The sequence below is a fragment of the Castanea sativa genome, chromosome 12 (genome assembly GCF_040712315.1).
Source record: "Castanea sativa cultivar Marrone di Chiusa Pesio chromosome 12, ASM4071231v1".
NCBI classification, from domain to species: Eukaryota; Viridiplantae; Streptophyta; class Magnoliopsida; order Fagales; family Fagaceae; genus Castanea; species Castanea sativa.
In genome coordinates this window covers 38,005,324-38,021,072 of record NC_134024.1, presented here as the reverse complement: position 1 = coordinate 38,021,072, position 15,749 = coordinate 38,005,324, and the positions used below count along the sequence as shown (strand labels likewise).

Here is a 15,749-nt window from a genome sequence, read left to right as displayed (position 1 = left end):
GTTCCCCCGCACTCACTCGAAGCCCGTCAACTCTAATTCCGATGGACCACTCTCGCACAACGAGCGTGCAGATAACGCGCCTCCATGCAACACGGACAATCCGAAATTTTCAAAAAATTGAACCATCATTAACCCGCTCTTCCTCCAACATCTCCTATCAGTGCTCAACACTCGCTTCCTAGGCGCGTGAAAAAACATTCTGATTCTCCCCCTGGACTCAATTAAAATAAAATAATCTCCCAATGGGGCTCCTCAGCTTGAGTCCTCGAGTGTGAGTGTGAGTGTGTGTGTGTATGACTCTGTAGTCTCTCTATTTTCTCACTTTCGCTCGCTCGCTCGCTCTCTCCAAAATCAAAAAAATTTCCTCTTTTCTGGTGCCCTAATGTCACTGCACAACAAAAACCCTTTTCAGAAACTCTCACTCTCTCCCTAAAATGCTGGTAAACTTTTTTTGCTTCCAAAATATTTCACATTTTTTTTCAATTTCTTTCACACAAGAAATTTAAGGTTTTCTAATTTTTTTTTTCTTTCCAAAAATGCTTCCAATTTTTTTTGAATTTTGAAAATGTGTGTTGTTTGTTTCCGTACAATTTGGTTCTTTCTAGGTTTTCCTTGCATCTTTAGCTGTTTTTGCTTTTTTTGTTTGAAAACGTTTGTGTTTGTTTCCATACAATCGGTCTTGTTTGGTCCTTTTTCAAGGTTTTCTTGCTGACTGCATTTCTGTCTCTGTTTGGTTGCTGAGAAAATGTACCCAAAGAACACAAATTTGTTACACTTGTTGTTTCTAAAGCTTCATTGTCTCTCTCTCTCTCTCTCTCTCTCTCTCTCTGTGGGTTTTAGGGTAATTTTTTTTTTTTTGGTGGTGAAAACGTTTGTGTTTATTTCCGTACGATCATGTTGTTTGGTTGCTGAGAAAATGTTCCAAATGAAAACAAAATTGTTACTCTAGTTTTCGTTATTTTTTCACAAGAATGTATTACACTTGTTGTTTTTAAGCGTAATTAATTTTTTTCTCTTTGTGGGTTTTAGGGTAATTTTCAGGTGGTGATGGCTTGAGATCAAACTTGGAGAGGATTTGGGTTTGGTAAGAATATTCTTAATTTGATATAGTTCTTTTTGCATGTTACTCTTTTTGAGTGTGTTTGTGTGAATAATCTTCCAAAAGCGATGTTTGTTAATTTATTACCCCAAATTAAGTGCTTTTTGCACCTTTGTAATCGTGATTTTATGAATTACGTACCCACATTAAGCTAACTTTTTAGTTAATTAATTTTATGGTGAGGTTTAGAAGCTGTGATAATGATCAACCATCATCTTTTTTTTTTTTTTTTTTTTTTTGTGGCTAAAATATTGTTTTCGTTCCTGAAGTTTGAATGAATTTTGTTTTTTGTCCCAAAATTTAAAAGGTCTGTTTCTCGTTCTTAAACTATTGAAAATGTTTCACTCTCTGTCTTAAAACTATAAAAAGTATATTTTTTTTGTTGCTATTTTTGCCCCTAAATTATTGAAAAAGGCTCTTTACAAAGTTTAGGGATGGAAAAAGAAAACTTTATGCCAACTTTAGGGACAAAAAAAATATTTTAGCTTTTTTTATTTGTTTATTTATTAGTATTATAATTCAATTGTTTTAAAAGTTGGGGAGGGGGGGAATCGAGCCTTGGTTTTTCCCATACAGGAGACCAAGCAATGCCACAGAGGTACAAGGCTCTTGGCTGATAAGAGCAATCATCATGGATCAAATGCCGTAGGTTTCAGATGTATTGTATCTATTAAAAAAGAAGTAGGTCAATTTTGATTTAGTTTTGGAGATTGGGTGTGCTATTTCAACTTAAAGAGAAGCTGAATGGGAGAGAATTGTGTTGTCAGTTGAAGGTGTGAGATAAAGAAGTATTGTATGTTATGGATTGTGTTTCAAGTATTTATTTCTAATTTTAAATGTGAAATTAGTAGTGTTTTCTTCCTTTCTTTAGTTAGCTAATGCAACTAATTTCTAGTGAATTAAGCGGGAGTTTTATAGTTGCTGTGGAGTATGAAAGTGATGAAAGGTCATATATGCAGAAAGACTTTGAAGTGATACGAAATTCATATTCATCAAGTTTGGAATAGTCAAATCTCTCTGTTGCGTGGTGGTTTCCTTAAAAGCATTGGGAAATGACAAGTGCACCGTGTACATGCAGCATTTATTTGCTGTGAACAAATTGAGAAATACACATTGATGTTCGGTTTTTGTTACCTTGGAAAGCCATTGCAAAACAAACTAAGAAATATAAATTGATATTTTGCTAAGACAGACCCCAATCAACTATAAATTGATATTTGGTGTTTTCCAACTTGAAAAGATATTTTTCCTGAGTTGATATCTGGTGATTGATCCCATTTTAAGAATGTTATCTTGACGCTTTTTTGATAAGTAAGAATGTTATCTTTGGCTGGAACATGTAGAATGGGAAAATAAGATGATTTTTAATAAATACCATTTTTGGGTCTTGACATGTCTCAAGGATGATACAATTTAGGGTCAATATTAAATCTTCTTCTCTAAAGGGGCAAAATATACCATATTTTCTTTCAGTTGGTACTCTTTCCTTTTTTGTGTGTGTGTTGTATTCTTTTTTCTCTATGGTTATTTCCTTGTGTCACTTTCAGTATCTTGATAAGTGTTTAAAACAGAGTTTCTGTTTTCTTCTCCATTATAGCAATTTAATTTAACTTTTACCAATAGCCCAAAAAAAAAAAAAAAACTTTTGAATAATTTTTGGACTTGTTTTTAGGATGCTTTTTCCCCCCCCCATACTCATATACTTTGGAAAATTTAGGTGTATTTGGCATTTGTCTATCTCTGGTATAATAGCTGGTGGATGATCATCAATGGCACCAAATCCAAAAGTTGCAGCAGCCTTTCGTGCTATGAAGGATATTGGTGTTAAAGAAGATAAAGTTAAACCAGTATTAAAAAAACTTCTAAAATTGTATGATAAAAACTGGCAACTTATTGAAGAAGAAAATTATAGAGTTCTTGCAGATGCTGTATTTGAAGAGGATGAAAATGAGGTACAATTCTCACTTAGAATTTAGTTGGATCTGTTTTAACCTTATTTTCCTTTCTCTCACATGTATGCTTATCTAACATTGATCCTATCAATCAGGCTGTGGAGAAGAGGAAGATATGTAACGATGCTGATGTATGTAACGAATTTTTATTCCTTGCAATGATGTTTTTTTTGGGTTGTCTACTCATTTTTTTGCTCATATCTGCTAACCTGCCTACTTCCCTTTAACAGGAGGATGATTTGGAGGAAGAAACTCAGGTGCATGATGAACCTGAACGTCCTCTAAAGAGGTTGCGCTTAAGAAGCCAAAGTCAGGTTTCACCTCCAGTGAATGCCAGCAACCATAGTGCGGGTACAAGTTCGTTAAAAAGGCCTAAAGTGGAGGAGGATGAACTACCCAAAACTTGTTTGCAGCAGCAGCCTCAACCAATCTCACCCCGTCAACCAATCTCACCCCGTCAACCAATCTCGCCCCATCAACCAATCTCACCTCATCATCAACCAATCTCACCACAACGTGGTATTATTAACAAGGGCAAGCAACCTCTCATACCTCAAGTTGCTTCTCTAGGGAAAAGACCTATGTCTGAGAGAGCATCTCATGCTGTGCGCATTAAAGAGCCAACTGTCGAGCCTGGCATTGTTCTTTTGCCCAAGCAGAAGGTTCCTGATATTCATGCATTGATAACGCCAAAAGATGAGCCCTTTACTGATGATACATATAATGATGTGTCACGCTATGAGGTTCCTATTGCAGTGATCCATCCAGGTGCATCTCCATTCCCCTCGATGAATATTTCTTGTTTTTTTCTTGCCATTTTGTTAGAATGAGTATGACATCTCAGTGGCAATGTTTTTAACTGTGAGAATATATAATGACATTGTGTCTTATCTTATGCATCCCTATAGATAGTTGGAAACTGGAGCTGTAAATTTGATGACATTATAGATTGGTGTTATATACTTAATGGCTTAGTTGCATTACAGCGAGCCTACAATGAGTAGCCTCAAATTGAATGCTTTGATTCCACTGCAGCAATTTTTTCCATAGATGTGTGGCTAATGTGATTAGACGCATGAACACATTAATGCAGTAAATTTGTATGAGCTATATATGCAAACTTTCTAGCCATATCTTGAGTTTGCATTTATATAAGCTTATAAGCTTTCTTAAAGCCTCGATATTATGCCTAGCTACAACTGCACTTTTACACTATTTTTTAAGCCAAATAAGCCAATGAACAATTTAGCTATGCCAAACGGACTTGCCAAAGTTATTGAAAAAGTGGGGAAAATGGGATAGTTCTTTATATATATTCAAATTACCATAATTAAGACTTAACAGAGGCAGCTGCATATGTCATTTGTGTTCGTTGATTTTGATGCATATATGCATGCTCTTTTCTCTTTGTTTGGTTGTTGTTGTTGTTCCCTCCCCCATAGGCTAACGTAGCTTATGTGTATTGAATCTTATGATACATTTTAGTGTTTGGACTATTTTAAACTTGAGGGTCCGTTTGGATACAGCTGAAAACTGAAAATACTGTAGCAAAATAATTTTTAAATGTGTGAATAGTACAGCGGGTCCCATTTTAAATATAAAAAACTGAAAAGTGCTGGCACTGTTCATGAACAGTACAGCACAGTGATAAATAGTGCTCTTGTCGCACGTTGAAACCTGTGCAGGAAGAAAAAAAAAAGAAAAAGAAAAGTGGCTGGAAACGCTGAACGCTAGACGCGTTCAGCTATCCAAACCAAGCCTGAATGTATCCATTATTTGTATCATGTTTTCTTTCTAGTGTCTATATGTTCAAATGTTCTTTGAACATAAGGAGATTAGATATTAGTATTACAATAAGCTATGGCTCAACTGGCACTTCTTTCACGTATAATAGTGGTATGGAGGGTGAGATTGTGGGTTCAAGACCCATAAAAAAATTGTTTAGCTCAAATGGCACCTCCTCCTCTTATAAGAGCAAGGTGGAGTGTGAGATAAGATTTATGGATACCACTGGGTTTAATTACTATTTACTTAATACCTTGGTTGAGTTGCACTCATATCTCAACTTGAGGTTCTCAGCAAGGTATTGATCCTCCCATAATGAGTTTCTACTTGGTTTATATAGATAGTTTTTATGATTATATGTATCTGTTTGTGTATTTAATTGATAGTAGGCTCTGCTTTCATCATCCACAGTTTTGAACATATTGTTTAGTAGGTTCCACTTCCATCATCCACACTTCCTGAAAATTTTGTTTTACAAAATCAGAGGGCTTAGCCTGCCGATATTGATTTGTGACAACTCTGGGCGACTTCTTCCGAAGTTTCGCTTGTAGGTTTTTTGGGTCTGTTTATGTGCGAATTTGATTGACATAACATGAATTAGGCGTGAAGTTTGTTACAGAATAAAACACAACTTTACCTAAGAAGATAGTGACAGAAAACTTCACCCCCTCTGCCCCTTTCCCACGTTCTGCATGATTTATTTTTATCCTTTTGTTCCTGGATCTTCATTAAACCCCTCATGAGTGGTCTATATTGGTGACATCTCATTTCTGAAAAAGATACTTAAGTTGATGGGATCTTACTTTAAGCTGTTCATAATTTCTTATTATCCTTTATGTTTTGTTGCAACCTTCGCTATTTTATTGTTACATTTCAAAAATTAAATTCAAGAAGCTTTATGTTATTTTTTATTCAATACTGCTACCTTATTTTTTCCATTATTATTGGTCACTCTTCTCCATTAAGATAGTTTTCTACCCTGTAGATTTGGGCTACACAAGCTTCTACAACTAGAATTAGAGAAGCCTGCCATTATCGATTTGTGACAATACTCAGCCACTTCTACCAAAGTTTGGTTTTTAGTGTTTTTTGGTCTGTATGTGTGAATTTGTTTGGCGTATCATGAATTAGGCATGAAGTTTGATACAGAATCAAACACATGATTTCAGCCTAAGAAGATAGTGATAGCAAAATCCACCCTCCCCCTTCCCATGTTTCTGCGTGATCTATATTTCTCTTTTTGTTCCTAAGGCCTTCATTAAAAACCCCTTATGAGTGGTCTATATTGGTGACATCTTATACTGAAAAAGGAAATTACGTTTATGGGATCTGACTTTAAGCTGTTCATCATTTCTTATTAAAATTTTATGTTTTGTGGCAACTTTTGCTATTTTATTGTACATTTTAAAAAAATTTGATGGAAAGCTTTTTGTCATTTTTTATTCAGTATACAAACTTATTTTTCTCAATTATTATTGGTCAACCTTCTCTATTTGGATAGTTTATTACCCTGTAGGTCTGGGCCACTTGAGCTTCTACAACTAAGTTAATCTGATTTGATTAATGGGCTTTACATATGGTGGTGACATAATGATTTTTGGACAAACATGCATGCATGCTTTCATTCTATGTATAAAAAGTGACAATATTGGTCTAGTTAGGTAATCAAAGTGATGCTGCAACCATAGCATGCATGGTTAGATAATAAATATCCCATTTGGAAGGTTATGATTAAGTGAAACCTAAAAATAAGTGCCTATGGAGCTAAATGGGTTATGAGTATTTTATTTTACGTTTTTTTGGTTATTCTAGAGTCAAGGATACTTTAGTACTTTTGAAATTATTAGCTATGGGCCATGGTTGTGGGCCTTGGATTTTATTTATTAATATTTTTGGGTCTTTATGTGTGGGCTTAGTTTACTGGTCGAAGTAGAAGTCTTGATTGCTATTAGGAGAAGTTAAGATTTAGGGGGCTATACGAGTGTCTTATTTTATTCGAATAAGAAGTTGATCAATAAAGTATGGTTTTTTGAGTATTAAGACAAGTAGGACTTATTTTATTTTTTCTCCCTTTTTTTTTCTCTTCTTGATGTACTGTTCATGTGCACTATTCACATGTACTGTTCATGTTCTCTATACACACATACTGTTTACAGACCATGTAGGAATTCAATTTTTCAGTTTCTTCTTACTTTTGTTTAACCCTAAATCACATATATGTTTTTCCCCATGAAATCCTTCTTTTATGTAATTAACCCTAGATCCATAAATCCTCTTTAACCTTAACCCACCACAAGCATACTAGACAAAGTCTTATTAGATTTATCATGCTTTGGTTTGCTTCTAATGGTTGGATCAATAATAATCTGGGTAATATGAACTGTGTATGAGACATGTAAATGACTGCTAAGCATTGAAATAAAAGGCTTGGTGCTGTTGGATGTATTCTGTTGGATATTAAAAGTGCAATTCATACTCTACTAACAGGTTGTTTTTCTTACAGATCCATCGAGCAAGGTAGGTGCTTCAGTTGGGAATGATACAGTTGAAAAACATGGTGGTCCAGAAATTCCAGCATCCCACTGCTTAAATGAAGGAAATTCTAGCGTCCCAGGTAAGGTGGGTTCTTCAGTTGATGGTATTCTAGCTACATCCAGTGAGAGGGAAACCAACTGCAAGCTTTCAACCGTCCCGGAGGAATCTCCTGCTAATTTGGAGATTGGCTCCTCGCCCACAGGAGAGGTAAAAATTTCTCTGAGCTGCAACTCCACTCTTGGAAGACCAGATTTCCATTTGCCTAGTCGAGATGAGGTTATAAAACTGATGGAGGATAAATGTTTGCGGACATATAAAATCATTGACCCAAATTTTTCTGTCGTGAATCTGTTGAACGATATGTGTGCGTGCTTCTTGCAATTGGCAACTGATTCCACTGATGAATCGCAGGAAGGATCACTAAATATAATTCCAACTCTGGATGTATTGAAGAAATCTTCTGTGCGGGATTCTTTGGGGATTGGAGGCAATGAACAAAGTTTGTGCACTCCATCTTTTACTCCAAATGGATCAGCCAATGTTCAATGCTCTGCTGCAGTGTCTCCCCCAAGAGTTGCATCATCTTCGAATGGACCTGGTAGCAACATACAAGCCAGTAAGAAGATTAATGTGAATGGTGGTGCTGAAAGTGAAAGTGAAAAGGAATCTGAAAACCATGAATTAACAAATTCGTGTAGTTTGGTGGTTGTCCCACAATTTCAAATAACTCCTAGTGATGTAAGGTCTATCTATGATGCTAATGACCTAACAAAAGGAGAAGAAAGGGTCAAAATTTCATGGGTCAATGAAATCAACAATGACTGTCTACCAGCCTTTATGTATATACCTCAAAACCTTGTTTTCGAGAATGCTCATGTCAACTTCACACTCTCTCATATCAGAGATGAGGATTGTTGTATGGCTTGTTTGGGTGATTGCCTTTCCTTATCCACACCTTGTCCCTGTGCAAATGAAACTGGAGGCCAGTTTGCATACACAAAAGAAGGCCTTCTTAGGGAAGAATTCTTGGAAGAGTGCATCTCCATGACTCGTGACCCGCAAAGACAACAGCACTTGTATTGTAGAGAATGCCCAATTCGAAGACTGAGGAATGATGACTGTTTAGAACCATGCAAAGGTCACTTAAGGAGGAAATTTATCAATGAATGCTGGAGCAAATGTGGCTGCAGTAGAAACTGTGGAAATCGAGTGGTTCAGCGTGGCATTACATGCAAGTTGCAGGTGGAGAATTGTGGCTTAGTTTTTCCACTAGAATTTGAAGTTACACTGTTATTTTTCTATGCTAATGTAATAATCATTTGTATTTGTATGATCTTTGTGTAGATATGTGTATCTCATTATTCTTAATCTTTGCTCTTGGAATGCCCTATAATTGCTCATGGAATACCACCTCATTCTTTAATATGCAGCTTCCATGATTATTTCTTTCTGTATTTCAGGTGTTTTGCACTTCTGAAGGTAAAGGGTGGGGTCTCCGAACACTACAGGACCTTCCAAAAGGTGCATTTGTGTGTGAGTATGTCGGAGAAATACTAACCAACACTGAGTTGTTTGAGAGGAACACTGAGAGTAAGAAAAGTGGGAAACATACCTACTCAGTGCTATTAGATGCAGACTGGGGTTCAGGGGTTCTAAAGAATGAAGAAGCTCTCTGTTTGGATGCAACATATTTTGGCAATGTTGCTAGATTCATTAACCATAGGTATATGCTTAAACCTCAACCACACTGTGGCCTCTCTCTATCTATTTGTCTATATTCTGTTTATTTTTTTGTTAATACTAAACTTTACATACTTCATTTAATTAGTTCAGTGAAGGTGCTGCTATGAATGTACCCATGAATTTGGAACCTGGCTTGTCCGTACTTGTTTTGAAATATTAAATAAGAATCCTTATTTATTATTTTTGTGGTACTCTATTATTCACAATCAGAAAAGATGCAGTAGACAAGCTCCCTTCTCCCATCAGAAGAGCATGAATATTGAATTTTTTTATTTAAATGAATTAGAATTCCTCAAATACTTATTTCCTTGCACCAAGATATTGCCAGAACTTTCTGTAGATAAAATGCAATATGATATATATATATATATATATATATATATTTATAGTGTTCAGCACTTAATGATAATTTATATTAATATACCGGATATTATAGTATGGCATAATAAAAGCAGTCTGTGCTGATGCACTGGTAACACAGAAGAGGACCTGGCTGTCCCCTGGAAAAGTGAGTGGACCTGAGAGTTTTTGAGGGTGTCTCCTGAGTTCTAGGATTCTTACATTAAGAAGACTATTTGACCATGACATAGAGCTGACAGTTGAAGATTTCCATCTGAAAATGGCTCTGTTTGAACCATCACAGGAAGCATAGTAGCTGAAGGGACTAATTAAAATGCTCCTTCTTTCCTCCCTAGGCAGCATAGTGAAATCTTGTGCAGTAGACATATTAATGATCAATGGATAGCAGAATTTTTTTTTTTTGATTGAATGATGTACGACCTGATGCAAGGCAGCATATGAGAAGACTGCATGCTATCCTGTCCACTTTTTGTGTGTGTGTGTGTGTGAGTGAACTATCTTGTCTACTTTATTAAAATAAATTAATAGTTATCCTTTCTAGAGCTGTTAACTTGTTGGCAAGGGTGGTCACTAATTCAGCATATAGAAATTTGGAGGGTGGTTCCCCACTTTTTAATGAGGTGTCTTTAGACATAAAGGAATGCTCGCTGCTTTGAGGGGGATATGAGAGGACTATTCTGGATCTGAAACTGTTTTTCAAATCTTTGTATGAGTGGATGCTAGCTATAGGCGAATCTCCCTTTTCCGCTCTTAAATTTTCTTGATCATTGTACTTTAAGAACTTTATTTTAATGTACAAATAGTATACTCTGTGTCCTTGGCTATGAGTTTTTATTTAATAAACATTGTTACTTATCAAAAATAAATAAATACTGTTACTTGTCAGAAAATATTCTTATTTATCCAAAAAAAAGAATTCATGCTATCTTTTTGAAATTGATGGTGGCAAATTGTGGCTTGTTCCTTTACTAGCTAGAAAAATGTTTTACCAGGTTATAAAATTCATTTTCAGAATATCTGATCATTTTGTTCTCCGTTTCACTAGGTGTTGGGATGCAAACTTGATTGAGATCCCTGTTAAAGTGGAGACCCCAGATCTTACCTACTACCATGTATGGAATCTCTGAACTTTTATTTGCATCTAATGTGATGCCCTTGCTTGGCGATAGGAGACTCAATTTTGTATTGTAGCAAGTCTAATGGAGTATTTTTTTTCTTGTGTAGCTTGCTTTCTTCACAACAAGAATGGTTGCTGCATTGGAAGAGCTCACTTGGGTGAGTAGGTTTTTGATCAATACAATATTGCTCATGTCTACATGATATGCTTTTACTTATTAAAAAATATAACACGACTTGGTTTAGATTTTTATAGCACATGCTCTTTTATATTGCCACTAAATGAAGGACATCGGCATAGTATTTCAGTTTTAAGAGCTCATGGTTGAAATAAAATTATGTTTCATGCATGTACAAGATGTGTCATAGCACATACATTGCCACCAAATGGACATTGACATAGTATCTTGGTTTTAAGAGCTCACAATTGAAACAAAATTATGTTTTATGTATGGTATGAGATGTGTTTTTTCATGTTCCTCTTACTGTTTGGGTTTAGGTTAGAAAAGCAACCTAACAATGTCTACAAGCCTTTGACTTTTTATGTTTTGGTGCATGTGCTTGCATACATTAGTTTGACATTCAGTCATGCAACATGGTCCAGGTTTTCTCTTTGGATATGTAGCTTCAGTGGTATTGTTCTATCTGGTGATTTGAACTAATTTCATACTAGTATAAATAATAAACCAACCTTGAGCTTATCTTATGTATGCAATAAATCCATGGGTAATCCTTATTTGCCCTCTATTAAGTTGCTATACACGATGTGTCTGCAGGATTATAGCATTTACCTTGACGACGACGGTCAACCTGTCAAAGCATTCCAATGCCTATGTGGTAGCAAGCACTGCATTAACATGAAGCGTTCAATTAGTAAGCATATTTCATCAATTTTCTGATACAAGCTGTTTGTTTATCCTTCTTTTTGGAAACATCTACTTATTGACAGTTGTTTTTTTCTTCTTAATGATTTCACACACTTGTAGTAGCTTTAGTTCATTGCTTGTGATTCTAAGATACTCTGTATGTTTCTGCAATGTTATTATATCCAATAGTGTTGCCTTTTATTTTTCTTAAGCGTTTGCTAGGATTTACAATGAAGTATTGGATGTTAAGCCTCAGAAATAACCTAGCCAAAAAAAATAAAGTTAGTTTCAGTGATTCACTAAATAGCATTTGTGTTGATTAGGATCTTGGTTGAGAATCACTGATTAAAAAATAAAAAAGGATCTTGGTTGAGAGTCAGTACTCCCCAACATATATATGCCTTTATTATTAAATTATTATTGGATAGGAAATGTGGAAGCTATGGTTTTAGTCAGAGAGAGAATGGTGAACCTCGTTTGCTCTTGTGCAGTGCTTTTTTTTTTTTTTTCTTTTTTTTAACTCTCTGTCTCTCTCTGTCTCTCTCTCTCTCTCTCATGATGGGTTTTAAGTTTGTTTCTTTTTAAGAAAATATAACCATTTTATTTTTGGATTGCAAAGGGTGAAGAGGGCTAGTATTTTCTTGTGAAATGCGTATGCGTATTCTGAATATAAATTCTACCATATTGAGTTCTACCATAGATACTGTTGGCACATTATGGTTTTGGCCCTTATAGAGTATTCTTATAAGTAGCTTACTACTCTGGAAAATGTGATTGGTGGTCTTTTGGCTTCAATGTTCAGTGTTTTTTTTTTTCACCTATCACCAAAAAAAAAAGTGTTTATTTTTCCCTATACTTTTTCAGCTCCTTTCGTCCATTTCCTTTTTAAATTTCCCTTTACTATGCCCGTGCAATGCATGGGTTCATAAAACAACCCTGAATGTGACATCATTAGTAGTCCACCGGCGACCACACGATACTGTTTGACTGAGCTTGGAGATTGTGGGCAACAGTTCTTTGATCTCATGGGAGTTTTTTTTGGCATGCTCAAAGTGATTTGAAACTTTGAAGGGTCATCTGGTATCAAAGCCCATACATCTAGGCTTGTGTGTAGTTGAGGAGTTGTATTCCTAGTCTGCATGTTCAAACAGCCAAAGCCACATCCAAGCAGGTCCTGGTTGGCCCAAATTAGTGTAAGACAGCCCAGGTCCTTGATTCAATTATTTGCTGAAACTTTATTTTAGTGAGCCATAGTAATATTAGAGACAACCCACATTTGATGGTCTTTTAGACCCATATATTTTCTCTAATTGGTTACATGCAACGGACTAATTCTTTGAACAAATAGGTTTATCAGATAATAAGAAGGTTGGGTTTGCCACAATGAAGCTCATAGGTACAGCTAAAAATACAGGTACGGAATTAAGAACCTTCTACAACTGGACAAGTCTACCAAAATAGATTGGTAAAAAATGAAAGGGAAACTTAAAAGAGATATATCTCTATCCCAATACTATCAAAAGAAATATCTACCATAATCTCATTCGGATGAATTTCTAGATTGAATAAACAATCTATGCAAGGGAGAACAAACAGTTAGTAGCACAATTTGAAGAAGACTACTGCTTGTGTAGATTCTAGTTCCAATTCTCAGTCTGCCATGAAGCAAACCTTAGAAAATATAGCAAAAAGCCTTTCAAGACTTGTCTGCATGGTTTGAACAAATTAATACCCAACTCACGTCATTGGAATTGCTAAGAATGACCAATAGAAATGAAGGCGAAGCTTCCCACACGAGAGACAATAATGTTGAGCTGCCAAAAGATAGTGATAGGAGGTGCACATGTTGTGAAAAATGAGTTTGATCGACCCTCCTTGGTGCATAAAGTGGAAAAACTTGATACAATCATGTTTTTTGTGAATCAAGATAAGATCCTCACTAATTGATTTTATTATTTTGGATGAATTTAATGATATGGTGGAACAGAAAGCTTCTTTGTTCTTAATGCTGCCAAAAGTGTTTCAAGAGGAGTTATCCTTCAGCACTTAAACACTCGAGAACAAATTTTGAGAAAACTAGAAGCGAATGATGCTGGAAGCACAAAGACAGCTTTACTTCAATACATTTTTATATGACTTTAGATGTCAATTGTATTTTTATTGGTCTAGTGGATTTTAAAAAGGTCTTGTTAGTTAATAAAGTTATTAGTATTTGTTATATTCCCAAGAGTCAAGGGTATTTTTGTAATTCAATAACTAAGCTTTCCTAAGTCAATTAGAATTAGGGTTTAGTTCTAATAATCTATATAAGCACCCTATTGTTCTCCAATGGGAGATAGTTAAACAGTTTGCTTGAGTGATAAAACTTATTTTGGTTCTTCTTTGATAGCTTGGTACTGATTACTAGGTTTTGTTTTCTCTTGTTTGGTGTCAATCCAAAGCAATTCTAAAAGCTTCATCATCTTTAAAAAAATTCTCAATTTTTGCAGTTTGGTCATTTTGGAAGGAGAGAGACTTCAGAATTGGAAGTTATCACTTATATATTACACCCTTATATATTTTGTGAAGGAGAGACTACCAAATAGACATCAGAAATTAGGTTATTTATAATTGTTTCACATGTCATTGTTGATAATGGGAGCATCGTAGCTGGGAGATTGATTCCAAAGTTGCCTTTGGTTGGCAGTTACCAGTAAGACATTGACTAGACTTCAGATTTTGGAAGTTAGGACTTATATATTACATGCTTATATATTATAAGGAGACACTGCCAAATAGATGTCAGATAAAACTAAGTTAGTTATAAGTGTTCCACATGTCATTGTTGATAGTGGGAGCAACATAGCAGGGAGATTAATTCCAAAGTTGCCTTTGGTTGGTAGTCATTGACCAAGAAAAAATGAATGTTGCAGAATAGATTTGAGACAATCACTTATTACTCAAAATTTTCTTTTCCTCTGCCCTTTAGCCAGATTTTAAATGGATTTTAGTTTTGTTAATCTGCCAAGCTCTATGCAGGTTAGTGTATGGATTGGTGTATATTGTCTCTAGTGTCAAAGGTTTCATTCTCCAAAAATTCTCCCTTTTGCAGTATGCTCTTATTACATGGGGAGAACCAGGAGTGCCATAGCTCATGATTTAAATTTGGTATCCTTAGTGCTCTCCCAAAAATTAGGCAACCCTTTTTCATACTAAACATTAACGCATGGACCTGCTTATCATGTTATACTGCAAGTTATTAATTAGCAGGTAATTTTTTAATTAGGAAATTGCATGCATGCCCAATCTGTTTTTGAGTCCATGACGTCTCTCCATTTTGTTATTATGGAAAGAGGAAGTGGCATTTAGTTAGTGCTCATTGAATTGCAAAATTGAAATAAATGTCATTACTATTTTATAAAAAAATTCTTATGTTGAGAGTATATAATGTGCTTTCAAGGATGGGCACCAAATAGGGTTTTGGGCATTCTTGACAATGTGGATGATTAGTGGGGATCCATATGATCATTATTTGTGTATTTTTTAAGAATGCGATATTATTTAATAATAAAAAATAGAGTATGAAACACTATATAGAGTTATAATAAAGTGCAATAAGGAAAGCTATCAAAATTTCTTAAATGGTTTTATCAAATATGGCCAATATATGCTTTGATTCATGATTATCCTTGTTACTGTTGCTCCTGCTGTTGCTAATGATCATGTTCACATCTTCACACAGGAACTAGATCTACATCAATTGCAAGATAAACAGTGGGGATGCTCTATCTGCTATCTTTTTTGTTGCTGTAATTGCCTTCTGCCCCGTAGAAGAAATAATGATGAAGCAGATTTTAGTGAACTGAATTGCTCCCCTCTGACTATGCTGTCTAGTGGCTGAGTATCAGGGTGCTGGTTACCTCGTTTTGTTGAACATGGGGGTTAAATGTAAAGCCTTACATTTAACCCCAACTGTTTTGTAGATAGAGGTGGTCCACAGGGTTGTCAGCCATCTAGGCAAACAATCTTGCTGCTAGTGCTAACTCCCAGGCTATTGCACTGCTGAAACGATAGGGCTTTATAATTTTTGTCTGGTTGCTGCTTTGGATGGGTTAGAAATATTTTGGATTTGTTCCATGATCCTTGTATAATGTGGTGCAAAATATGGAAAGAGGGGGGGAAATGTTGCATTGTTGCCTGCGTTCGTTTCATTATGCTCTAGCCTTTGACATGATGTTTGATTTATGCCAATCTCTAAAGCTGATTTCGGTGGCTGATATTTTATTTATGATTTACCTTTTTCCTTATTACAAA

The 15,749-nt window shown here is 35.4% G+C and overlaps 2 protein-coding genes across 3 annotated transcripts in view; both read left to right on the top strand.

Annotated features, from left to right (window-relative positions):
* Positions 1-15,749, top strand: part of LOC142619449 (large ribosomal subunit protein uL14x/uL14z/uL14y) — a 75,790-nt gene that overhangs the window by 34,603 nt on the left and 25,438 nt on the right. The window lies entirely within an intron of this gene.
* On the top strand, positions 255-15,714 carry LOC142619205 (putative inactive histone-lysine N-methyltransferase SUVR2). 2 transcript variants are annotated; one of them, XM_075792276.1, is made up of 12 exons: positions 255-440; positions 1,030-1,084; positions 2,817-3,051; positions 3,147-3,182; positions 3,282-3,819; positions 7,340-7,578; positions 7,783-8,613; positions 8,832-9,094; positions 10,520-10,586; positions 10,699-10,749; positions 11,367-11,463; positions 15,178-15,714. In XM_075792276.1, the coding sequence occupies exons 3-12, from the start codon at positions 2,869-2,871 to the stop codon at positions 15,204-15,206; spliced, it is 2,334 nt and encodes a 777-aa protein (XP_075648391.1). In that variant the 5' UTR covers positions 255-440; positions 1,030-1,084; positions 2,817-2,868; the 3' UTR covers positions 15,207-15,714. The 2 variants fall into 2 exon arrangements, with proteins under 2 accessions (XP_075648391.1, XP_075648390.1); XM_075792275.1 differs by having other exon boundaries at positions 7,340-8,613.

What these genes read in the sequence shown, in the direction of transcription:
- LOC142619205 (XM_075792275.1), top strand. Translation starts at nt 2,869, where the DNA reads ATGGCACCAAATCCAAAAGTTGCAGCAGCCTTTCGTGCTATGAAGGAT. An exon ending in TTGAAGAGGATGAAAATGAG is followed by an intron (nt 3,052 to 3,146) that starts GTACAATTCTCA and finishes CCTATCAATCAG; the next exon opens with GCTGTGGAGAAGAGGAAGAT. An exon ending in CATTGGAAGAGCTCACTTGG is followed by an intron (nt 10,750 to 11,366) that starts GTGAGTAGGTTT and finishes ATGTGTCTGCAG; the next exon opens with GATTATAGCATTTACCTTGA.